Source organism: Schistocerca serialis, chromosome 10, assembly GCF_023864345.2.
Source record: "Schistocerca serialis cubense isolate TAMUIC-IGC-003099 chromosome 10, iqSchSeri2.2, whole genome shotgun sequence".
In the NCBI taxonomy this organism is placed as follows: Eukaryota; Metazoa; Arthropoda; class Insecta; order Orthoptera; family Acrididae; genus Schistocerca; species Schistocerca serialis.
Genome location: NC_064647.1, coordinates 53720890 through 53748331, shown reverse-complemented (window position 1 = coordinate 53748331; position 27442 = coordinate 53720890). Strand labels below are relative to the sequence as shown.

The 27442-nt window shown below is 40.9% G+C and overlaps 1 protein-coding gene across 1 annotated transcript in view; it reads left to right on the top strand.

Moving 5' to 3' along the window:
• Positions 1-206: 206 nt before the first annotated feature.
• Positions 207-27442, top strand: part of LOC126425306 (collagenase-like) — a 176942-nt gene continuing 149706 nt past the window's right edge. The window contains exons 1-2 of the mRNA XM_050088285.1: positions 207-279; positions 20659-20827. Of these exons, the coding sequence (XP_049944242.1) occupies positions 219-279; positions 20659-20827 (230 nt within the window). The 5' untranslated portion in view covers positions 207-218. The remainder of the gene's footprint in view (positions 280-20658; positions 20828-27442) is intronic.

Below are 27442 nucleotides of genomic sequence, written 5' to 3'. Positions count from 1 at the left end.
CATTCGACAAGCTTCGCCGTTTTCGAGTACTCGTTCCCAGGCCCTGCCTTATAGTAATCTGTCCTTTGCCTTCGCCCGGGTGCCCCCCGTACTCGTGTGCTGCGCTCACACACGCCTGTTTCGGCACGACGCCGCCAGGTGGCTCGCCAGTGCGCGAGGCGACGCGCTGCCAGGCGGTCGCAGCAGCGGCAGCAGAGCAGGCGGCGACGGCGGCGGCCATGGCCACGCGCTCCCACTGTGCGCTCGCGGCTGCACTCCTGGTGGCGATGGCGGCGACTAGTGAGTGTCTTCCAGTCAACTGGTTTAACACAATGTTTTTACAGATTTTGCCTTCGTTATCAAGCGTTAACCAATGCATCATTTAATTTGCATTCTTTTCTCCTGACTAGTTTATAATGGCCTACTATGATTTCCTGCCCATCTCTTAATCTCGGGCACCATTTCCATACTTTGTTATTTGCTGACAGGTCTCGTCAAAGAGTATCAGAAAGTTTTAATTTCGAGAGTTGTGTTAGTCCAATTCTCGCGATTTTTCTTTGTTGCGTCGGCCAGCATATCAAACTATGTGTTCACTGATCGCTGTATTGGACGTTTAGTGGGTCCTCAGTTGTCATGTAAGTTAGTTATGTTTGCTTAAGAGTGGCGGTCGTTAATCGCGTAGTTGGCCACATCTGTAAGAGTCGTGGCTGTTTCCAGTCAACTGACGCCAGTGCTGTGGCTTACGACACAGGTGCACAAGCCAGGTGCTTACAGCAGTCGTCAGCAAAACAGGACACGAGCACACATTGCAGTCAGCTGTCCGATCACTACAAAGTACCTGCCTTGCTGCCAGCGCTTTTTTCGGGGGAGACAGAGTGATCACGTCCCCATTTCGACACAGTGCTGATGTACAAATAGAGAGTAATTCATTGGTTTTGACAGCCGTTTCCCTCTGTGTATTCATCCAACCTCAGCTGTGTGTTGTTTGACAACCTGACAATATGGCCATCCTGCCACTCTCAGAGTCGGCTGTAAATTGCCTCACAAGTAGTGGCATCATCTTCAGTAGGTATCAGAAATTGCGTCATCCACGCAGCACGCAGAGTGGACCTCAACCTACAGTGCTTACAGAGTGGGGTGAGTGGAGAAACTGTTGGTTATTTTCGATATGTGTGATACACATGGATCTAGAATAGTGTGTCACCAAAGCGTAGAGATTACTTTGGATACACCAGAGGAACTGGCTGATGAGTCTGAGTTTTGGGGCAACAGCAGGGGGCAGAATCTGGGACTGCTAGATGTTTACAGTGTAAATACTTGAGCATTCTGCATTGTGCACTGAATCTGTACCTGTAACTTGTTTCATGTGACACAGCTTTGGTCATCTTGTGAGGCAGTATTGGGATTCTGGGTTATTCGTTCTTCAGTTTGGCAGTTGTTGCGTATTGTATTGTGTGTGAATGAGCAGTAAAGGAGTTGAAATGAGATACAGGATGTTACTGTCCAGAAGACAGCTAAAGCATTGATTGATGAAGTAACACAGGGTAGACCAGATAACACAGAATTATGGAATAAGCTTGTAGCTAAGCATGAGGAAATAGTGTTGTTCCACACACTGAACCATCTAACAGATCCATCTGCCACTAGCCTAGTCAGTACCTTTTGTGGATGTGATGTTGTTCGTGGAGAACCTGACAATGTCGCAGAGACTTGGTGGTTGAGCACTTGTTGCAGGTAGCAAAATTAGGTCTAGCAAGAGAGGCAAACTTTTGTAGATACACGGAAGCACTGAGAAAGGGGGAGGCGTTTGAACATATAAAATGGAGATTTCTGTAGATGTTCATAAAGCAGAAGAGTGCAAGTTTCTGCCAGGAACATTTGAGTGATATTACAAAGAGGCAAGTGGAAGGCATAGAGGATTTAACTGATAGAATAAAGAAAGCAGACGTACATTTGTATGAGCTGGATCAGAGTGACAAAGCAAATTACAAATTAAGTTTTCTGCAGGAGCCGAGCAATGAAGTTAATAGACAGAAACTCGACTGTGCTAATGAGGACTTGCCTCATTGGTCACAGAAATGTCAGACAGTGCGTCCAGCAGTTCTTCACCACCAAATGTTAGGGAGCGTGATTCTGGTTAACTGCCTGAAATCAGAATTCAGGAGAGAACCAGTTTCTTTTAAGGCATCTTTTGCCTGGTTAGGCCGGCCGGTGTGGCCGAGCGGTTCTAGGCACTACAGTCTGGAACCGTGTGACCGCTACGGTCGCAGGTTCGAATCCTGCCTCGGGCATGTATGTGTGTGGTGTCCTTAGGTTAGTCAGGTTTAAGTAGTTCTAAGTTCTAGGGGACTGATGACCTCAGCAGTTAAGTCCCATAGTGCTCAGAACCATTTGAACCATTTTTTTTTCTTTTTTTTGCTGGTTAGCACTCAGAACACTAGTCACAACTGAGATGACATGGTGAAAGAAAACGTTAAGATGCTAGTCTTCCTTTTTGTGAGCAGATGAACCAAAATAACTTCTTCAGCAGACTTCGTCGCCGCCGGGCTCTTCCCTGCCACACTTCTCCACTGGGGTCCTTCTCTGCACGTAATCCACCGAGCAGTGAGGTGTCTCTGAGCATATGGACTGGGGTTCTGAACAACTTTTCGAATGAGCTGAACTTACGACAAGAGGTCCCCAGCAGTGGAATAGACTTTTTGGAAGATCTATGTGGTGATTCCCCATGGTGGGTCTTCGTTTGCGAGTAATCGAAGAAAAATTTTCTTATTTTGAGTAACAATTAACAGCGTTAAATAACTGATATGTAACGGACTAGTTGTGTAGTGTAATAGATAGGGTAAGGACTTTGCGTACAGGAGGTCGTTGACTCGAAACTTGTCCAGTTTTATAAGATTTTTTTATTCTAAATCTATATCTAAATGAATTTGATCATTAATTTTATTCTGTTAATTTGTTTAAATGTATTTTTTTTATTTCTGCTACTTTGTTACATTTTAATCATCCTATCACCTTCTTCACATTATTCTTTTTCTGCTTGAAATCTTTGTTCATGTGATTTTAATTGACTTTGTGTATTACCTTTATGTATTAATTCTTTCGCTCAATAATTCTATATTTTTGTGTGTATTATTACTTTCATTATTTGTATTCCTCATTTTGCTTGAATTTCGTTTTACTTATAATCTCTTCTTTTTCTTAAATCTTCGTCTGCGTTATTTTGTCCATAATGCAGGATATGTTTTAAATGTTTGTATAACGATTACCAACCAAAAAATACACAGCTTATAACAAAACATACATTTTTGCTAGCATTTCACAGATTATTTCATCTTTTGTTTTCTAACTGATAGATCGGCATTTTTAAATATTTAAATATAATAATATATAAATACACTTACATTAAAAAAATTCCGAATGGTAAAAGAACGACGTAAAGAAAAAATCAGAGCAACCGAAAAAGTTGTGGTTAAAGCGACGTAACAAAGAAATGTAAATTAATAAATTACATTTAAACCAGTTAATTAATTATAAATGAGAAGTAGAGTCATTTCAATGAAGGTTTAAGAATAATAAAATTCGAAGCGCCTGATGAGCACCAAACCCACGATTTTTTTATATTTGAAGCCCTTCTCATTACACTACACAACAAAACTACACATTACATATGTTTCAACGTTACTGAGGGTCAGGCAAAATCTTGGATCTCTTTTTTCGCCAATTAGTCGCAAAAGAGGGCCCACCAGGGTGAATGGCTGCGGGGTGTGATACCTGGGATCTTAACCAGCATCACCGTATAGATGGTTACAAGAAGCTGTTGCCACCACTGGGGATCCCTCCTTGTTAGTCGCAGGTGTGACAAATGCCTGAAATCGCTGCCATTCCAGTCTCCACCTTCAGATTAAGATGGCGAGTTCTAGGGACACCAAGCATGAGCCATAGGGACAGCCAAATCGTTTTTACTGAGTTTTAATAACCTCAAGCTTCATTTGGAAGACTTTCTTGCAGATTTTTCGATCAGTATTATTTCAATGCTGGCCACAAATGCAAGCCTACACCCTTCTGTAGAGGGGCAGCAGCCTTTTCAGTAGTTGCAGGGGCAACAGTCTGGATGATTGATTGATCTGGCCTTGCAACATTAACCAAAACGGCCTTGCTGTGCTGGTACTGTGAACGGCTGAAAGCAAGGGGAGACTACAACCGTAATTTTTCCTGAGGGCATGCAGCTTTACTGTATGGTTAAACGAAGATGGCGTCCTCTTGGGTAAAATATTCCGGAGGTAAAATAGTCCTCCATTCTGATATCCGAGAGGGGACTACTGAGGATGATGTCTCTATCAGAAGCTATAAAACTGGCATTCTACTGATCGGAGTGTGGAATGTCAGATCCCTTAATTGGGCAGGTAGGTTAGAAAATTTAAAAAGGAGAATGGATAGGTTGAAGTTAGATATAGTGGGAATTAGTGAAGTTAGGTGGCAGGAAGAACAACGCTTCTGGTCAGATGAATACAGGTTTATAAATACAAAATCAGTTAGTGATAATGTAGGAGTAGGTTTAATACTGAAGAAAAAAATAGGAGCATGGATAAGTTACTACAAACAGCACAGTGAGTACATACCTACCACAGTAGTACAAGATGATGTGCCAACTAGCTCTGCAGATGATGAAGAGATCGAAGAAATGTATGATGCGACAAAAGAAATTATTCAGATAGTTAAGGGAGACGAAAATTTAACAATCATTGGGGATTGGAATTCAACACAATGGAAAGGAAGAGAAGGAAAAGTAGTAGGTGAATGTGGACTGGACGTAAGGAATGAAAGAGGAAGTCACCTGGTAGAATTTTGCACAGAGCATAACTTAATCATAGCTGACACTTGCTTTAAGAGACCTGGAGACAGAGGAAGGTTTCAGATAGATTATATAATGATAATACAGAGATTTAGGAACCAAGTTTTAAACTGTAAGACATTTCTAGGAGCAAATGTTCACTCTGACCACAATTTGTTGGTTATGAACTGTAGATTAAAACTGAAGGAACTGCAAAAAGGTAGGAATTTAAGGAGATGGGGCATGGATGAACTTAAAGAACCGGGTTTTCGAAAACGATTGACAAGAATTGGGAATAAAATACAGTAGAAGGAGAGTGGGTAGCTTTGAGAGGTGAAATAGTGAAGACAGCAGAGGATCAAATACGTAAAATGACGAAGGCTAGTAGATATCCTTGGGTAAGAGGAGAGATATTGAATTTGATGAAAGGAGAAAATATGAAACTGCAGTAAGTGAAGCAGGCGAGAAGGAATACAAACATCTCAAAAATGAGGTCGACAGGAAGTGCAAAATGGCCTATCAAGTATGGCTAGAGGACAGATGTAAGGATGTAGAGGCATATATCACTAGGGTAAGATAGATACTGCCGACTGGAAAATTAAAGAGACCTTTGGAGAAAGGGAACCACCAGTATGAATATCAAGAGCTCAGATCGGAAAACAGTGGTAAGCAAAGAAGGGAAAGCAGGAAGGTAGAAGGAGCATATAGAGGGTCCATACAAGGGCAATATACTTGAGGGCAATATTATGGAAGTGGAAGAGGATGTAGATGAAGATGAAATGGGAAATAACTACGTGAAGAATTTAACAGAGCACTGAAAGACCTGTCAGAAAAAGGCCCCAGGCATAGAGTACATTCCATTAGAACTACTGATAGCCTTGGGAGAGAGCCCTGACAAACTCTGTCATCTGGTGAGCAAGATGTATGAGACAGGCGAAATACTCTAAGACTTCGAGGAGTATAATAATTGCAGTCCCAAAGAAAGCAAGTGTCGACAGATGTGGAAATTACCGAACTATCAGTTTAATAAGCCATGGTTGGAAAGTATTAACAGGAATTCTTTGTAGACTAGTGGAAAAACTGCTAGAAGCCGACCTCAGAGAAGATCGGTTGGGATTCTGTAGAAATGTTGTAACACACGAGGCAATACTGACACTACGACTTATCTTAGAAGATAGGTTAAGGAAAGGCAAACCTGCGTTTCTAACATTTGTAGAGAGAGAGAAAGCTTTTGACAATGCTGACTGGAATACTCTCTTTCAAATTCTGAAGGTGGCAGGGGTAAAATACAGGGAACAAAAGGCTATTTACAATTTGTACAGAAAGCAGATGGCAGTTATAAGAGTCGAGGGCTACGAAAGAGAAGCGGTGGTTGAGAAGGGAGTAAGAGAGAGCTGTAGCCTATCCTTGATGTTATTCAAACTGTATATTGAGACACCCTGCTAAAACCGCAGGACAGAACAGGTAGTAGGAATTGTGGAAGGGGGCCAGAATGAGCGACTGTTAGTTACATTCCAAACATAACACTTTATTTAAGGCCAGGTGATGTAAGACTTGACTGCTCAGATAGATCAAGTTTTTTTTTTTTTTTAAGCAGTTGAAAGCAGTTTAAAACAACATAACTATAATAACCTTTCAATACGCAGAAATCTCAAGCTTTATGACCAATAAGAAACCTTACTTTGTTAAAAAAAAAAAAAAAACTGCACCCAATTTTTGAAAGGCAGAAGACCCAAAGCTTTTAACCTTAAATGGTATTTAATCCCAAGTGATGCAAGAATTGATAAGTAAGAATCCAAAATTTTAAAGTGGCTGAAGGCCCATCATTTTGAGAACAATACAACTACGATAAATTTTCAACAGGGAGAAAGCCCACAGCTTTATCTTCCAAAAGGTATTACCTGATAAGTAAGATCCTTAAAACATAAAGCATCTGAAGGCCGATGCTTTAAAACAATACAATAAATTTTCAACAGGCAGAAGTCCAAAGGTTTATCTTCAGGCAATGTAAGATTGGACCAATTTAGAGATTACTTTTAAAACGGCTGTAGGCCTTTGATTTTAAAAACACAATTACAAGCATACAAATTCCTACCATCGGCTATGAGCCATTAAAAATACACAATTAAATGCCAAGAAGAAAGGCAGTATAGAAAACGGCGCTCAGAAGTTTCCAGGGGTCTCGGTCTTCCCTTGAAATCTTAACATTCGCTTAGGTGAGACAAGAAGTCAGGCCAACTATACTCGATCCTCCGGCAACACAACCAAGAGACTGGCAGGGACCCACCAACAAGACAACTTGCTAGCCAACGACCAGTAGACGAGAATTCCAAAGCCAAAACGTTACAGACATAGCCGCCCACAAGGAAAATACATTAAGCTGTCAAAAACTGCACATCAAGTTGGACAGTGACAACAGGTGAGGAAAGGACACTGTCTGAACTTACGTTCAGCGACCAGGGCAGGTAACCGAACTGGTAACGGCCACAAGCAGAAAATTCCGCTGGTGTACTTGAATTTCAAACCGACAAATACAGTTAATTCCACCACACGGCGGCTAAATCTTCACCAACTCGAACACTCGCAGCTGCTCCCGGGAATACCGCCAACAGCGAACCACCAACTAAGGGGACAACGTGAACAGACGTGGCTTCAGTAATTAAATCACCACTCAACCTTCATGTCCTGTGTCGGTGAGCCACGAACCTCATAGCACTGGGAACAGCTCCCACACACTCCGACACTGCATAGAGACCGCCAGTAGGCCCTGGATGACTGCGCCGTGTGGAGACCTCCTTGCTGATCCCTCCAACCGACCAACTGGCTGCATACCACCAAGCCACAACTATGAACACCAGACCAAAGATGGTATACGGTGCAAATATCGATACACACCGCTGCTGCCACACATAGAAAGAGGAAGAACCATCACATAACTGCAATAACAGTGGGGAACGAAACGCAGAGTAACAGCCAAGTTTAAAAGCAACGCATAAGCTGGTGTCAGTACGGCTCAGCAGTGAAGAAACAAAAGAATAATTTGGAGTAGGAATTAAAATCCATGGAGAAGAAATGAGGCCTTAGACAGTGACCATCGGCTGTTGGTAGCCACCCTGAGAGAGAAAAAAGATAGGAGGGCAACAGATATACAGGAGAAAAGGTTGAAGACATGGATGCTGAAAGAGGATGAACGGAGGACCCAGTACCAGACACTGATCAGGAAGAAGCTGCCAAAGGAAGATCAGAGAACAGTGGAAGAAGAATGGGGCGATTTTAAGAGGGCTCTAGTTGAGGCAGCTGAAACTGTGTGCAGAAGAACTAGCACAAAGAGGAGAAGTAGGGAAACCCCATGGTGGAACAACATACGTAAAGAGGCAGTACTTCGAAAGAACAAAGCCTTCAGAGAATGGTTCCAGACCCGAACAGAGGAAGCTAGGGTAAAATATAAGGAAAGCAAGAAAGCGGCACAGACCATAGTAAGGGCGGAGAAGAAGAAGTGGATGGAAAAATGGACAAGAATGTTAGAAGAGGACAGTGAAGGGCACAAAAAAGTACTTTACACCATGGTAAGAAATAAGAGGAACGACAGAAGCGAGTGCCTGAGGATCATGGATAATAATGGAAGAGTTGTGGAGGAAATGCATGAGCTCAAAAAGATTTGGAAGGAGTACTTTGAAGATCTGTTGAATGCCGCCAAGCGGGTAACTAACAGCAATGGAGAGCCTAAGGCAGCAGACGATTATAATAGTGGGGAAATTGATGATCTAACTTGGAATGAAGTGGAAGAAGCCATAAAGGGGATGAAAGGGGGCAAGGCACTAGGTTGGGACGAAGTAACAGTGGATATGATACGAGCAGCAGGAGAAGTAGGAACCCAGTGGCTATACAGAGTGCTGAGGGTGGTGTGGAAGGAGAACAGAATTCCTGAGGATTGGAAGAAAGGAATTATAGTCCCGATCTTCAAGAAAGGGGATAAAAGGAGATGTGAGAACTACAGAGGAATCACCCTGCTATGCCACTGTGGAAAAATCTATGAAAAGATGCTGGAGAAGAGAATAAGAAGCAGTATTGAAAGTAGACTGCAAGAGGAGCAGTACGGTTTCAGACCGGGAAGATCAACAACGGACCTCATATTTGCGGCAAGGCAACTGCAGGAAAGGCACTATGAGTACGGGAAGGACTTAATCATGGCCTTTTTGGATATTGAGAAGGCGTATGACAGTATCTGTAGGGACAAGCTCTGGGATGTGCTGAACGCAAAAGGGATAGATGAAGAGATAACACGAAAAGTCAGAAAAATGTATGAGGGAAGTGAGAGTTGTGTGAAAGTGGGGAGGGAACGTACTGCATGGTTCAAGCTGGAAAATGGGCTGCGACAGGGAAGTGCACTTTCGCCTTTATTGTTTATTATTGTTATGGATGAAATCCTACAGCAAGTATCAGATGCAATTGGAGATCATAAAATGAAAGCAGTGCTTTTTGCCGATGACCTGATGTTATGGGGAAATTGCGTGAAGGAGGTGCAAGAGCAGTTAGATGCATGGGAGGCAACGGCAGCACAATATGGAATGCATTTCTCTGCAAAGAAAAGTGAAATAATCGTCACAACAAGGAAGAAGAATAGGCCAAATGTGGATATAACTTGTGGAGGGGAAAAACTACAAGTGGTAGAGAACTTCAAGTACCTGGGAAGCGTGATTGAAAGTAAGGGGGGAAACGCAATGGAAATAAATGAATGGTGCAGAAAAGCAGGGCAGTTCTACAAATGCATTAGGGGGCTTATTTGGAGCAAGGAGGTGCCACAGAAATCCAAGGGAATTATATACCGAACCTACTTTGTCCCCATATTGACATACGGAAGTGAGACATGGGTAATGCACAAAAGCGACAAAAGTAGAATACAGGCTAGTGAAATGAAGTTCCAGAGGAGCAGGTTGGGTGTAACAAGACGAGACAGATTGCGAAATTTGTATGTGAGGGAAAGACTAAAGGAGGAACCAGTACAGGACAGGATAGAAAAATCAAGACTGCAGTGGTATGGACACATGAAGAGAATGGATGAGGGAAGAATTCCAAAGAGGATGTTTGACCTGCAACTGGAGGGGAAGAGGCCCAGAGGAAGACCAAGAGATAGATGGGTGAAGGGAGTGAAGGAATGTGTGATGAGAAGAGGAGAGAACTGGACGAAGGTGGAAGAGGGGGAATGGTGGAAAGACAGAACACGATGTAGAGGCTTGTGTTCCCGACAGACCCAGCCAGTGGCTGGAAACTGTCCAAGATGATGATGAAGATGGAGAAGAAATGATAACTTTCAGGTTTGCTGATGACATTTTAATTCTGTCAGAAACAGCCAAGGACCTGGAAGAGCAGTTGAACGGAATGGACAGGAGGATATAAGACGAACACCAACAAAAGCAAAACGTAGATAATGGAATGTATTCGAATTAAATCAGGTGATGCTGAGGGAATTAGATTAGGAAATGAGACACTTATAGTAGTAGATGAGTTTTGCTGTTTGGGGAGCAAATGTAGAGTAGCTACGGCAAGGAAAGCGTTCTGAAGGAGAGAAATTTGTTAACATCGAGTATAGATTTAAGTGTCAGGAAGCCTTTTCTGAAAGTATTTGTATATAGCAAATGTAGAGTAGCTACGGCAAGTAAAGCGTTCTGAAGGAGAGAAATTTGTTAACATCGAGTATAGATTTAAGTGTCAGGAAGACTTTTCTGAAAGTATTTGTATGGAGTGTGGCCATGTATGGAAGTAAAACGTGGACGATAAATAGTGTAGACAAGTAGAGAATAGAAGCTTTCGAAAGGTGGTGCTATATAACAATGCTAAGGTTAGATGGGTAGATCACGTAACTAATGAGGAGGTACTGAATAGAATTGGGGAGAGGAGGAATTTGTGGCACAGTCTAACTAAAAGAAGGGATAGGTTGCTAGGAAACGTTCTGTGGCATCAAGGGATAATCAATTTAGTATTGGAGGGAAGCGTGGTGGGTAAAAGACTAAGAGGGAGAATTATATTGTCCTTTGTTTTATTCGTAGACTTACTGTTTAGGAAGATTTGGTACATTCCCTTGGATGCGGCGGAGCGGGTTTCCGTTCTCTTCTTATTGTTATCACTTTCACACAGTTCAATCCACCTAGCTCATAGGCTTCTTGTCTGCACTTTGCAGTTAGTATGTGTAAAGAAGAGTTAAAGAAATCACCACCTAATACCTATCAAACAGAGGCCACGAAACCCTAGTAAGAAATCAGGTCCTGAAAGTTCATGATAAATACCAGGCGTTCTGTTTTTTCCTTCTCGTAGCAAGATATTTAAAGCTCTGTTGACTATGTACTGCCAGTAAGACTCATGAAATGGCTATCAAATCCGTACCTACATCTGCACTAATACCTCCTCTGCAGGTTAACATTTATAAAAACCTGCTGCACATAGCTTTACAAAAGCAATCAGAAATTTTGTAATTTCGATCCGAATATTATTTGCGAAATAAACAGTCATCGACCCATAACCTTAGGAGGGATTAAGCAATCGGTCGATTCAGTGGTCTCCCTTTATAGATGTACTCGCTGCACTCTTCTGTGACGAATGCGAAGTATGCCACGAGGATTTTCTAAGTTCCAGCAGAATATTTCACACGCGGTTATCTTTCACACGGAAGCACATAAAATTACCAAACGTTCACCGAACCGAGTTTACGTGTCTAATTCTTCATTTTACACACTATCTGGGAAGAGCAATCTAAGATCACGTGTTTAGCACAATGGTTCCCATGCAGTGTGCTCATACAGATAGCACTAGTCTCTCAACACGGGAAGCTCTCAATTCTGATTGACTGTTGATCTGAACTACCAATGAGAAATTTCTTCTAGATGATTCTCATAGCCAGATCCTGTCTTATCCAACCACAATTCAGAAAGTAAATTTATGCAAACAGAACCTCAATTTATTACATTTCTTTTTAATTACAGACCAAAAAAAGTATGAAGTAAATCCAGAACTAAATATCAAAATTACTGTGTTGTTCACTTCTCTTCTGGCTGCCTTTTACAAAACGTTGCTCACTCAAAGGTATGTCACATGACTTGTGGTTCTTCCTTGGAATTGTCCCAAGATTTGAATTTCATATAGATCTTCACAAAATAAAACATTTCCAATTTCGTAAGTCTCTCATTCACTCTCTCAATCACTCCCACTCACTCTCATAAAAAATATAAATGAATATCAATTTTAAAATAAAAATTACAAATGTTATGTTAACTGACTTCTGGCAGCTGAACTTTTCATTACATCCATACGATATTGAAGGTTAATCTATTGACGTAACTAGATCAGTTTTGAAATACCAGTATGGTTTTGTGTCATATTTAAGTTAAATTTTCTGTCTTCTAAACTATGATAAACAAAGAAATAAAATTTGGACAGTATCATTTTAGCAATAACAAAAATCAATGTGTAAAGTCTCAACAAAACCGGAAAGTAACTCAAGTAGTTCACTTAGGCTCGTATGAGGTGTAACTATTCGTAGCGTTATACTGTCAGGCTGAGTCACTGCCACAGGTGGCATCTGACACTGATGCGTCAGCTACATCCTGACTAAAGGAGAAACAAGAAAAGACAATCGAATATCCTGCAGCCACTGGACCGGTAGCGCTCACTGCTCCATACTTTACAGCACCCTCGATAATACGGAATAACTTGCTACGTTACAATATCGACTGTAGTAACATTCGAAACATGAATATTTCGAACGCAACGAGTGTCACACGAAGGTAGGTTTCTCACAGCGACATTTTTTCATATGATTATCACTCAGGAAAGAAACATCGTTAAGGAAAGACGGTGGCAGAAATAATGAAAAATTTACAAATTATTTTTATTTGCTTATTTGATGGTAAATATAATTGAGATTATTATCCCAAATTTTTTCCTTGAAATTCGAACTACAAATGGCATAAAAAATTAAAACCCTAAGCAGTGTAATGCGCCAAGCCCACTTTTCAATGTACCAGATGGAGGAAAAATTTTATTGCAGAATTTGGCCTGTGAACCTAGAAAATGTAGCTTTAGAAGGCTTTGATTTTTTGTATACATAACAGCAGTGTTGTAAAGAAGGCTATGGAGCCATTTTCTGGTTCAATCAGTGTGGTATAGAAGGCTGTGGAGTGTTGTAAACAAATTTTGAGCTGTTCAGTGGAATTCGAGTGACGCTTGATTTATTGTGCCGTTCTTTGTGAAAGGTTGAATCTGTTGATCCCTTTTTACAATGCTTAGGCCTGGTAAAGTATTTAAAAATATAGTAAGTTCCATATTTCCAATATAAAGCGAAAAACTGACATTGAGGTTGGGGTCGGGCCTGCAGATGCAAACTTTAGCTTGTCTCCAAGTGCATCTAAAATGAAATTTGGGACAGGGATTGTGTCAGAAGAAACAAATCATGACAGAAATACAGGTTTCAGAATTGTGGATCTGGAAATGGTGGCAGAAGCACTTAGAAAAGTCTGCAAGTGCTCTGTTTGTGGAGAAAATGTGGATTTGGTTGATGATGGAAAGAGGGAAGGTTTGGTTTTCACATTGCACATTTTGTGTCAAAACTGTAATGCTGACAGGCCATTCAAGACATCAAAGGGCAGTAATAGAATCTATGAAGCCAATATGAGATTTGCTTATGGACTAAGGTGTATAGGGATTGGAAGAGATGGTGGAAACCTATTATGTGATATTATGAACATGCCCAGTCCTCCCCTAAAATTTTCTGCAATGAATACTGCTCTCCTCAATGCAGTTGGAAGTAAGTGAAGAGAGCATGAAAATGGCAGTCCTGGGGGCAATTCAAGAAAATTGTGAAGCAACTAATAGCAATGATATGGCAGTTTCCTGTGACAGTTCCTGGATGAAGAGGGGGGCATATTTCACTGCATGTAGTTCCAATAATCATTAGTGTCAACACTGGAAAAGTATTAGACTTAGAGGTGATGTCTAAATATTGCTCTGCATGTTCCTTGCAAAAGAAATATATTGATGCAGGTAAAGAAACAGAATGGCAAGAAGCCCATAAAGCTGTTTGTAGCACAAATTATGCAGGCTCTAGTGGTGGGATGGAAGCTGTAGCTGTGAAATTCATTTTCTATAGATCTTTGCAAAAGTATGGAGTAAGATATGTGCAGTATTTAGGAGATGGAGAAAGGTGCTTTCAAGAATGTAGTTGAAAGTCAGCCCTATGGAAAAGATTGCACTATTGAAAAACTGGAGTGCTTAGGCCATATTCAGTAGAGGATGGGTGGACCACTCCAAAGACTTGTTGCAGACAATAAAGGCAAGCTACTAGAGGATGGGAAGCCACTGGGAGGCAAAAACAGACTAACAAAGAATAGAATTGACAGCCTACAAATCTATTATGGAGCTCAACTAGAAGTAACCTCACAAGCTTGGACAGTGTGAGGAAAGCAGTATGGGCCGTTTGGTATCATTACTTGTCGACAGACACTACACCTCAACATGGCTTCTGTTCTAATGAATGGTGCAAATTTTTGAAAAGTAAGGAATGTGGGGGAGCTTATACCCATAAAAATAACCTTCCTTATGAGGTTTCAATGGCCATTAAACCAACTTTTAGAGCACTGGCTTCACCAGAACTGCTAGAAAAATGTCTGCATGGGAAAACACAGAACCCAAATGAAAGTTTCAATGCTCTTATTTGGAAAAGATGTCCAAAGACTATTTGTTTCCAATTTGGTGGTGAAGATTTCTGCTTTGGAAGCTGCAGCAGTGTTTAAAGATGGGAATGTGGTAAGACTTCACATCCTCAGCAAGTTTGGCTTTACACCTGGAGTCTTCACTGAGCAGATACTGCAGATCATCGGTAAGTAAAGATTCGCGAAGGCGGAGACTTCAGTCCAGAACATACAAAAAATTGCTAGGCAAAGGAGCAGAGAAGATAAAAGAGCTGTAGAGGATGATGAGGAAGAAATAGAATATGGATATAGGCAGTTTTAGCTGAGGTATGACAGATTTTTTTTTTTTTTTTTTTTTTTTTTTTTTTTTTTTTTTTTTTTTACGTTTCATCCAAACTTTAAAATGATTTTTCTGTAACTCAAGGTTTTCTGCTTTCAGGAACACATATATCAGAAACTACTGGAAGGATTGCAATGAAACTTGGCACACCTATTCTTTTAGTTTGAAGCAATATTTAAGTGGGACAAAATTGTAATCGAGATATTATACACAGTTTTGTGATTGATAATATATTGTAAAGTTTGCTTGTAAAAAATGTTCAAATCCAAAATATCACAGAAAATAATAGTATTAATCTACCAAAAAGTTGCAGCACGTAATTGTACACCTATTAGTGTAGATTATTTTACCATTAAAAAATTTGCTAAATTTGCCTCGAAATTATGAAAAAGTGTACCATAAAATAAAAATACAATAAAAAATTCAAAATTATCTCACTGCCTTAGATTGTTATTAAAAATTCTGAATTAAAAAAAAAAAAATATTAGATCTCTATACAAAAGTGTGCAAAATTTCAATGAGATTGAACAAAAAATGGCAAAGATATGGATTTACAAAAATATCAGTGCAAGACTGCCACCATCTCCCCTTAACACTGCTGAAGATTTCACAAATTGGCAGTAATTTCACAGCTACGCCGCAGAAATTTCAGCGAAATAATTTTAGATAACTTTTCCATTCATTCATTTTTTTAATTCATTCACCTGACACACAATTAGTAGAGAAATACGGACAACGTTATTTCTATATACACTGGGAAACATTTGTATATCAGTCTTTTACAGAAGTGGATAGATGAATGGAAAACTAAAGAATATATCAATAATAATCAAGTTTCGAAAACAGGGCGCAAAGGGAGCAAAAGTGTGAAGCTGTAATGCTGACCAATGTGCCAACTACATTGATGAACCAAAACATTATAACCAACTGTTTAACAGTTTGTTTGTCCATCTTTCGAAAGAAATACATCACTGTTTCTGCATATCAGGGAACCGACAGTTTGTTGGCAGGTTTGTGGAGGTACGTGGCATTAGATATCTACACACGGCGCTGATGGCGCCTGATAGCGACCCACATGGGTTCCATTGGATTTCCTCAAGCGAATTTGGTGGCCGAACATCAACGTGAGCTCGCTATAATGGTCCTCATACCGCTGTAGCACTGTTCTGGCTCCGAGACACAGACAGTTACAGTACTGGAAGATGACATCGCCGTCAGGGAAGACATCAAGCATGAAGGGGGATGCAGGTGGTTTGCAGCTGTCAGCGTGTCTTCGATTGCCACCGTAGGTCCCATTTAAGCGCAGGAGAAGTCTCCCATAGCACAGTACTGCTCCCACCAGCTTGCGTCTGTGGCGCGAGCCACGTTTCCAGCTGCAGTTCACCCTGATCGTCATCAGGAGGCGACGAGCGATCTAATGCAGCAAAAATGTGATTCGCCCGAAAAGCCAACACGTTTCCATTGGTCGACGATGGAATCCCGGTGCTCTCGTGCCCACTGCAGTAGTAACTGACGATGTCGTTGGGTCAACATGTGAACACGTAAGGGTGGTCTTCTGCAGACTAAGTGTTCAACAATGTACGATGAACGTTGTCCTCTGAAACACTTGTGTGTGCTCCAGTATTGTGCTCCTTCAGCAGAGATGACACAGATCACCATCTGTCCTACTTCACAGATCAGACAAGCTTCCGAACCCCACGTTCTGTGAAGAGTCGTAGGCGTCCAACCATTTACCTCCTAGTGGTAGTTTCACTGTCCTTCTACCTCATTTCGCAGCTCCGTGTGAACATACGACCACCTTCGCCGTTCTCGAAATACTAGTTCACAGACTCTGCGTAATAATAATCGGTCCTATGTGAAAGTCGCTTATCTCAATGGATTTCCCCATTTACAACCAATATTTTGGCTAGAGTGACCCTTCGTACATGTGTGCTCCGTTCGCATAATTTTGTTACAGCGTCACGTGCCCACAACGCGACTAGGCGGCATCAAACGCCGCGGTGGACAGTGATCATTACGTTTTGGCTGGCAGTGTATTTAGACGCTAAAGGACACAGAAAATACTCGACAACCGTCGTTTCCTCAGAGACATAGGAAAATCTACCGATAAGCTGAGTCATGTGTTCGGTAATTTTGAGCGCTCTTCCACTGAGCGGAGTGTCTGGGAACTCGTCCCCCCCAACCCCCCCCCCTACCTTAGCTGAGTAACCAGCGCCTATGACCACAATGCAGCGGGCCTGAGTTCGATTCCCGGCCGGGTCGGAGGTTTTCTCCGTTCCGGAGCTTTGTGTTGTGTTGTTCTCATCTTCATTTCGTTATCGTCGATACGCAAGTCACTCAATGTGTCATCAACTGAAAAGACTAGCTCCTGGTTATCAACGTTATACAATCATTTCATTTGAGTTTTTCCGGGAAAATCGGATTGCGAGTGAGTGTTCTCCTCGTGAGATTACCATCAGCGTGGCCAGGTCACGTGTCGCATGTTGCGATGGCCGAGGGCTCGGACTCTGCAGCTGCTGGCCGCTGCCATGCTTTATGCCAAAGGGTGTACATCAAGTGCCTGTGTTTGACTTGGGAAGTACGAACATGTAATGAGACTCTGTCAATGCTGTGCATATGATATATTATTGTTATTATTATTATTAAATACATGTTCGTTAAGGTGTTAGTAGACACACGAATCGGAATTTTTTGATGTGTTTCTACTGAGATTCGTCAATGGTTTCAAAAAGGTGCTCTTAAAAAAAAAGAGTTAAAAAAACCTGAGCCATAAAATAGGTTGAGCAGTGCTCTCATAATGGGCTTGTTCGGACCATTTTAAGGAGGCTGTCTCCCACTAAGTTTGTTATGTGACTGCTAACAATGTGGTGGCGTGTTTGTCGCTGTCAGTTGTAGTTTATCATGTAGTGAAATAGAAGTGGATACTTCCTGTGAATTATTATGGGTGGAGGTTATACTCAACAACCGAGCTAGGTTAATAATTGGCTCCTTTTACCGACCTCCCGACTCAGCAGCATTAGTGGCAGAACAACTGAGAGAAAATTTGGAATACATTTCACATAAATTTCCTCAGCATGTTATAGTCTTAGGTGGAGATTTCAATTTACCAGATATACACTGGGACACTCAGATGTTTAGGACGCGTGGTAGGGACAGAGCATCGAGTGACGTTATGCTGAGTGCACTGCCCAAAAACTACCTCGAGCAATTAAACAGAGAACCGACTCGTGGAGATAACATCTTGGACATACTGATAACAAACAGACCCGAACTTTTCCACTCTGTAAGCGCAGAACAGGGAATCAGTGATCACGGGGTCGTTGCAGCATCCCTGAATATGGAAGTAAATAGGAATATAAAAAAAAGGGAGGAAGGTTTATCTGTTTAGCAAGAGTAATAGGAGGCAGATTTCAGACTACCTAACAGATCATAACGAAAATTTCCGTTCCGACACTGACAATGTCAGCTGTTTATGGAAAAAGTTCAAGGCAATCGTAAAATGGCTTTTAGACAGGTACGTGCCGAGTAAAACTGTGAGGGACGGGAAAAACCCACCGTGGTTCAACAACAAAGTTAGGAAACTACTACGAAAGCAAACAGAGCATCACTGCAAGTTTAAACGCAGCCAAAACCTCTCAGACAAACAGAAGCTAAACGATGTCAAAGTCAGCGTAAGGAGGGCTATGCGTGAAGCGTTCAGTGAATTCGAAAGTAAAATTCTATGTACCGACTTGACAGAAAATCCTAGGAAGTTCCGGTCTTACGTTAAATCAGTAAGTGGATCGAAACAGCATATCCAGACAGTCTGGGATGATGGCATTGAAACAAAGGATGATATACGTAAAGCTGAAATACTAAACACCTTTTTCCAAAGCTGTTTCACAGAGGAAGACCACACTGCAGTTCCTTCTCTAAATCCTCGCACGAATGAAAAAAATGGCTGACATGGAAATAAGTGTCCAAGGAATAGAAAAGCAACTGAAATCACTCAACAGAGGAAAGTCCACTGGACCTGACGGGATACCAATTCTATTCTACATAGAGTACGTGAAAGAACTTGCCCCTCTTCTAACAGCCGTGTACCGCAAGTCTCTAGAGGAATGGAAGGTTCCAAATGATTGCAAAAGAGCACAGGTAGTCCCAGTTTTCAAGAAGGGTCGTCGAGCAGATGCGCAAAACTATAGGCCTATATCTCTCACATCGATCTGTTGTAGAATTTTAGAATATGTTTTTTGCTGGCTTATAATGTCATTTCTGGAAACCCAGAATCTACTCTATTGGAATCAACATGGATTCCGGAAACAGTGATTGTGTGAGACCCAACTCGTATCATGAGACCCAGAAAATATGAGATACAGGCTCCCAGGTAGATGCTATTTTTCTTGACTTCCGGAAGGCGTTCGATACAGTTCCGCACTGTCGCCTAATAAACAAAGTAAGAGCCTACGGAATATCAGACCAGCTTTGTGGCTGGATTGAAGAGTTTTTAGCAAACAGAACACAGCATGTTGTTCTCAATTGAGAGATGGAGAGACGTCTACAGACGTTAAAGTAACCTCTGGCGTACCACAGGGGAGTGTTATGGGACCATTGCTTTTCACAATATATATTAATGACCTAGTAGATAGTGTCGGAAGTTCCATATGGCTTTTCGCAGATGATGCTGTAGTATACAGAGAAGTTACAACATTACAAAATTGGAGAGAAATGCAGGAAGATCTGCAGCCGATAGACACTTGCTGCAGGGAGTGGCAACTGACCCTTAACATAGACAAATGTAATGTATTGCTAATACATAGAAAGAAGGATCATTTATTGTATGATTATATGATAGCGGAACAAACACTGGTAGCAGTTACTTCTATAAAATATCTGAGAGTATGTGTACGGAACGATTTGAAGTGGAATGATCATATAAAATTAATTGTTGGTAAGGCGGGTGTCAGGTTGAGATTCATTGGGAGAGTCCTTAGAAAATGTAGTCCATCAACAAAGGAGGTGGCTTACAAAACACTCGTTCGGCCTATACTTGAGTATTGCTCATCAGTGTGGGATCTGTACCAGATTGGGTTGACGGAGGAGATAGAGAAGATCCAAAGAAGAGCGGCACGTTTCGTCACAGGGTTATTTGGTAACCATGATAGCGTTACGGAGATGTTTAGCAAACTCAAGTGGCAGACTCTTCAAGAGAGGCGCTCTGCATCGCGGTGTAGCTTGCTGTCCAGGTTTCGAGAGGGTGCGTTTCTGGATGAGGTATCGAATATATTGCTTCCCCCTACTTATACCTCCCGAGAAGATCACGAGTGTAAAATTAGAGAGATTCGAGCGCGCTCGGAGGCTTTCTGGCAGTCGTTCTTCCCGCGAACCGTACGCGACTGGAACAGGAAAGGGAGGTAATGACAGTGGCACGTAAAGTGCCCTCCGCCACACACCGTTGGGTGGCTTGCGGAGTATAAATGTAAATGTAGATGTAGAAGATTTTTGTCTTTTAACAAATGTTAGTAATTTTAGACATAATTTCTAAAAACGAAGGGAGAAAGCGAAAACAGGGATAGCACTATATGAACTTTCAGAGTAAATATAAGCACGCTGAATGGTATAAAAAGGTAGAAATAATTTCCAACACTTCTGTGTTGTAACCAAAAGCGTCTGTAGTGCTACACCACAAGTAATTTTTATTTGTGAATTTTTTATATTGTAGTGAACGAAGAGCCTTCCGTGTGTACCTATCAATAAGATGTAGGTTGTGTGTTGGCATTGGATCTGAGATTAGCAAAACGCCCAGAGAGTACAGCAGAACTGTACCGCACCTTGCTGTCCTGTTTCAGGCACACAGTCGCCGCACGGACAGGGGAGTGCGCGCATCACTGACGGCGAAGCCGCTAGGCTCGCCCAGTTCCCACACCAGGCTCTCGTCCTCGGCGACGGGACCCACATATGCGGCGGGTCGCTCATCACCAAAACTGCGGTCCTCACCGCCGCCAGCTGCACCGTCAAGTGAGTGGCGGCGGCAGCGGCAGCTGGGCGAGGACAGCGCTTGTCTAGCGAGCGCAACAAGCAACGCTGCTTAATGATGTAATGTCTCATTTAGGAGGCTGCAGATGTACACAACTGGCCATTAAAATTGCTACACCATGAAGAAATGCAGATGATAAACGGGTATTCATTAGACAAATGTATTATACTAGAACTGACATGTGATTACATTTTCACGCAATTTGGGTGCATAGGTCCTGAAAATCTGTACCCAGAACAACCACCTCTGGCCGTAATAACGGCCTTGATACGCCTGGGCAACGAGTCAAACACAGCTTGGATGGCGTGTACAGGTACAGCTGCCCATGCAGCTTCAACACGATACCACAGTTCACCAAGAGTGGTGACTGGCGTATTGTAACGAACCAGTTGCTCGGCCACAATTGACCAGACGTTTTCAATTGATGAGAGATCTGGAGAATGTGCTCGTCAGGGCAGCAGTCAAACATTTTCTGTGTCCAGAAAGGCCCGTACAGGACCTACAACATGCGGTTGTGCATTATCCTGCTGATATGTAGGGTTTTGCAGGAATCGAAAGAAGGGTAGAGCCACAGGTCGTAGCACATCTGAAATGTAACGTCCAATGTTCAAAGTGCCGTCAATGCGAACAAAAGGTGACCGAGACGTGTAACCAATGGCACCCCATACATTCACGCCGCGTGATACGCCGGTATGGCAATGACGAATACACGCTTTCCAATGTGCGTTCACCGCGTCGTCGCCAAACACGGATGCGACCATCATGATGCTGTAAACAATGCTGGATTCATCCAAAAATTTGACGTTTTGCCATTCGCGCACCCAGGTTCGTCGTTGAGTAGGCTACACCATCTCAGGCGCTCGTGTCTGTAATGCAGCGTCAAGGGTAACCACACCCACGGTCTCCGAGCTGATAGTCCATGCTGCTGCAAACGTCATCGAACTGTTCGTGCAGATGATTGTTGTCTTTCAAACGTCCCCATCTGTTACTCAGGGATTTAGACGTGGCTGCACGATCCGTTACAGCCATGCGGATAAGATGCCTGTCATCTCAACTGCTAGCGATACGAGGCCGTTGGGATCCAGCACGGCGTTCCGTATTACCCGCCGGCCGGTGTGGCCGTGCGGTTAAAGGCGCTTCAGTCTGGAACCGCGTGACCGCTGCGGTCGCAGGTTCGAATCCTGCCTCGGGCATGGATGTGTGTGATGTCCTTAGGTTAGTTAGGTTTAAGTAGTTCTAAGTTCTAGGGGACTGATGACCACAGCAGTTAAGTCTCATCGTGCTCAGAGCCATTTGAACCATTTTGAATCGTATTATCCTCCTGAACCCACCGATACCATATTTTGCTAACAGTCAATGGATATCGACCAACGCGAGCAGCAATGTCGCGATACGATAAACCGCAATTGCGATAGGCTACAATCCGACGTTTATCAAAGTCGGAAACGTGATGGTACGCATTTCTCCTGCTTACACGAGGCATCACAACAACGTTTCACCAGGCAACGCCGGTCAACTGCTGTTTGTGTATGAGAAATCGGATGGAAACTTTCCTCGTGTCAGCAAGTTGTAAGTGTCGCCGCCGGCGCCAACGTTGTGTGAATGGTCTGAAAAGCTAGTCATTTGCATATCACAGCATCTTCTTCCTGTCGGTTAAATTTCTCGTCTGTAGCACGTCATCTTCATGGTGTAGCAATTTTAATGGCCGGTAGTGTATGTACACAGAAATTTAATTAAATACCAAGCTACATACAACATATTAATAAGCAAAAGGAAGCATAATGAAAAATTATACGAGGCGTGTAAGCTAAGGACAAACGACTAAATACCGTACGAAATGTCAATTTTCTTTGCAGAGTAAATCATTAAGGGTAACAGAATAAACGATGTCTATAAATTTAAACAAAGTATGGAAATATCTGCGGACGGATGTAATGACCAAATGTAAGAGTTGCCACTGAGCTACGTAATGCAATTACTTTTAAGTTAGTTTTAAGGATTTTTTTTCTTTCAGCGACCAGTGTATCGTCACAGCGCAGAAGAAGAGAGAGTAGTAGGTACCAAATGAAGAAACAGGCCGCACCTCGAGTAAACAGTTTAGTTATAAGAATATTTATACAAAGGTCATAAGGCAAATGGCAAATGAAATATGCATCCTCGCAGTATATCTCCGTGAGAATTATCAGTACCTATTCGCTGCAGAGTACAAATAAACATTTAAGGATGAGATTTTACAAAAACCAATTAATTTTTATTGTGTCACGTGAAAACTTGAATAATGACATTTCCAGGAATTTAACACTTAACTAAACGTGAATTGAAGTAAATAACAGTATCATATGATGAAAAACATGGCATAATATGAATGATCAGTCGGTACACATTATTTCCATGAAACAAAAGTTTCTGCGAAACTAGTTCATGACTATATGAGTAACATTTCCTCATAAATTCTTGAACCAGTACATGAGTATTTCCTTTCTTCCCTCCCAAACGAAAGAGATGGCGCCAAGCATAGTTAGGTCAGCAATGCGTAATGTTTTAGTCCTATTTCCAATGCTTTTTCCCTCCTTCATCTAAGGGAGGAATGAACTCCCATAACTGATAAAAGCCTATCTGTAAAATGAAGTATAAATGTATCATATGCTTATATTGTATCAAGATAATGCGTATTTAAATAATTTATGTATGTGATGTGAATGAAGAGAAGTTGAAACTAACAAAAAAAAGCTGTAGTAACAGAACCCAGTTAATGAAAATCTGATGACGTTTTAAATATTGAGAAATTTATGTTCATAGTATAAGAAATTGGTGGAGTGTCAGCCATAGATATAAGTTATCGTGTTATGTATATTGTTGTAACTCAATACTGGTATGACTTTTCATTGGAAACCAAACTCCATAGGAATAAACGAACTATGAAGATAAGCAATTTATACTATGTTTTGGATGGCTACATGTATCTTTCAACAAGTGGATGGTCAAGATGAGTGACATGAACATGTGTGTGCGACCAAATAATTCCTGAGTGTCGTTGCTCACATTAACAAGTGAACTATAGTTGTTCGAACCTGTACTTACCTCATCGACAGATGATTTGGTCGCGGTTCTCTCTGCTGAAAATGCGACTACGACGGGTAATAATGACGCCCAGGCCTTAAAAATTGAGATCTTCTGCCACAGCGTCGGATTTTGAACAATAAGCGCACATCCACTGCCCCCAGAATGAAGACAAACGTCACAGCAATTCTCTAATATGTGATACTCAGATGAACGTGTGACACTGAATGTGAAATGAACATTAAGAAAGTGAGTGCACGCACGTGTGACGGTAACAGCTGACATGATGACCGTTAGTGACTAGTTCTTAGGCACCAAATCTGCCAGTGAGCAAGACTGCAGCAAGACCGAAGCAAACTGAACATTATTGTCAGTGCGCTAAACTGAAATATGTAATCGTCTATCATATTATGTATATAGTCTTTCAGTTTGTTGTAGAACTGTAACATACATAGAATAAGCTGACATATCCATTCCATTAAATAAAAGAGAAGCTGGCAAACAAAGGGCATCGACCCCTACCAGCAAATATAAATATGTACAAGCAGGAAACGTTATACGTCTCCATACCATGTCAACGTACAGTGTGGGGGCAATTGTGTAGGTGCATGATGGAAGACCCCAGGAAATCGTAAAGTTATGTTTTCTTAAAAACAAAAACTAAAACACCGATCGACCGTGAGTGTTGGCAAAGACGATAGTTATGAATGTGCGGTAAGGTGCAGACAAATGAAAAAAACGTCGTTCATTTTTTGTACATGATTTTGTTTCTCACTCTCCTGTATGTAGAATTCTGTTAAGAAGTGCTGTTTGGAAATATGACAGGCTACAAGTGTGGTGTATCGTACATGGTTCGAAATAAGAAGAACATTGATACCAGTATTAGGTACGTTTTGCTCAAGTGAAACGAAACCAAGTAAGGAGAATTTTCTTAATTACGACATGCATTGGTGTACTTGGAGTCCGCTGCCTGTATCTACAATTGAAATGTAACAGAAGAAGCTCGATAACCTAAAAATTCGTACAAACACAGAACATTTCTAATAACGCAATTGTATTATCGCTTAAAAATGTTTTTCGTATATATATATTAACGTTTTGAAACTTAATATCGAACTACATAGCCAACATGAATAATAGGGAAGTACATTTCCCAATATATATATATATATATATATATATATATATATATATATATATATATATATATATATATATATATATATATATATACACAACACGTTTTGAAACTTAATATCCAACTATATAGCCAACATGAATAATACAGAAATATATTTCCCAAAATGATCAGCACTTAACATGAAATTGTGTCAGACATTAAGGTAGATGTGGACACTCGAACTAACTAGTAGTGAGCTTCTTAGAGTCAGTCAGGGATCAGGATGAATACAGGATACTCTGGTTCAGACATGTAAACACTGTAGTAAATGGAAGTGCAACCTGTAAAAAAAATAAATGAAAAAGTAAAGAAGTGAATTTAGGGAAGTAATAGTAAATAAAACAAACATAAACGATTATCGACCATTACCAGCCACAAATAATCTTAATCAAAATACCTATTCGACTAGTAACATGTAATAACAATGTGAAACTCAACAGAGCAGAAATGTAAATTCATACAACTCTCACAAGTCATACAAATGTCACAAGCTGTTATCCTACTAAATATTATGGCGCTAAACCACATATTTCTCTGAATGTACCATAAGGTGTAATGTGACTTACTAATAAAAAACTGTATAACAGTACAAATTTAATACATAGCAACAAAATAACCAGAAGGTACACAGAGGAAAGTATTCATGTTTAATAGAATGAAATTTTCATTCTACAGCAGACTGTGTGCTAATATGAAACTTTCTGCCACATTAAAAATATGTGGCAGGTCAAGACTTTAACTCGGGACCTCTGCATTTGCCAAGCAAGTGCTCTGCCAACTGAGCTACCCAATCACCAGTTACAATCGGTCCTCACAGTTCTAATTCCACCAGTACCTTATCTCCTACCTTCCAGACTTCACAGAGCGCTCCTGAGAAATTTGCAAGACTAGCACTTTACAAGAAAGACCACTGCAGAAATATGGCTTAGCCACTGCCTGGGGGATGTTTCCAGAATAAAATTTTCACTCTGCAGCTGGGTGTGCAGTGGCATGAAGTTTAATATATCATTTAGGGGGGGTTATCAATTACTATAAAAATAGATAATTTAATATGTTAAGATTATAGGTTTTTTAATCTGAAGACATAACTGATAATAACTAGTTTGGATAACAACATACAAGAATGCAGAGTAGTGTTCTATCATAATAATATGAAATCAAAATATCTTAACAGAAAGACCAAAAGAATGAATCACATAATGACAAAAGTTAACATGGAAAGTTTAAAATAGGCTTAAAATGTAATATCCAACCTTGTAAACACATTAAAGTTTGAAGGTTGAGACATAACCAAACTTATTGTAGGAGGTGGGGGAAATGGTGCCCAAGACGAAATAGGGGTGGAAGCGTTGGAAATGGGCCAGAAAGCGGAAGGGAAAGGGGGAGGTAATTAATGGGTAACAGACTGCTACGTAATTGATATCCTAAATATGAAGAAAAATCAAACTTGCTAACATCAAAATTTAAAACACTGTCTTAAGAAAAGACATATCAATGCATGGTAGTACCAGTATGAGGTGAAAAAGTTTTATAACTTTTAAACTCTTTTGAAACTACTGCAATACCAAATTACTAGCTATCAGGGCCTAATCATCCATAAAATACAGAATATTGTGCACCAGAAACCACAACAAGAATCATAAATGTCACTGCATATCTAAAACTTTTACACAATTATTTAAATACTTCTTACTTTTCAAATCAGCCTGTTCATTTTAGATCCCATCAGAATGTCTCATCATGTAAAATATGTTTCAGTCTCTTGTAGTAAATTCGTTCCTAGTTTTCTCCAGATTTGTGTAACAATTCCATCTGATCATTTATATTACCAAGACTGTATTTGCGAGTCTTTAGAAGTGCTGCTAGATCTCATGTATTACTTGGTGAAGAATGCTCTTCAGAACTTGTTTTTTTACAGCCTGACCTGTGAAAAATTTGTCATGCTGAATACCTTCATTCTTACATACCCCAGATTAGTCCAATCTCTATATTGTGCTATACTTTCATGCCAATGTGACTGAAAAGAGATCATAGCATTACCTTGTTCTGAACAGTTGTTTAATTTTCTCTTAAATATTATCATACTAAGGAAGAACCACGTAACTAGCCTTCTCATAGCCAGGTGACAACTAGTCTGGCTTTTTGCCTGTACTTTAGTTTTCTTGTTTCACAACCTGACTGGAATCAAAGTTCTAACATCTGAATGACTATAAAAGAACCACTAGCAGGTATTCACACATGTCCATATTTACCTTCAAGTATGGCACATTTTGATACTGCTTACTGATTTTTTGGAAAATACATTTCCCTGTTATTGCTGTTGGCTGTAACTCTTGATATTGTATGCTAGATTATT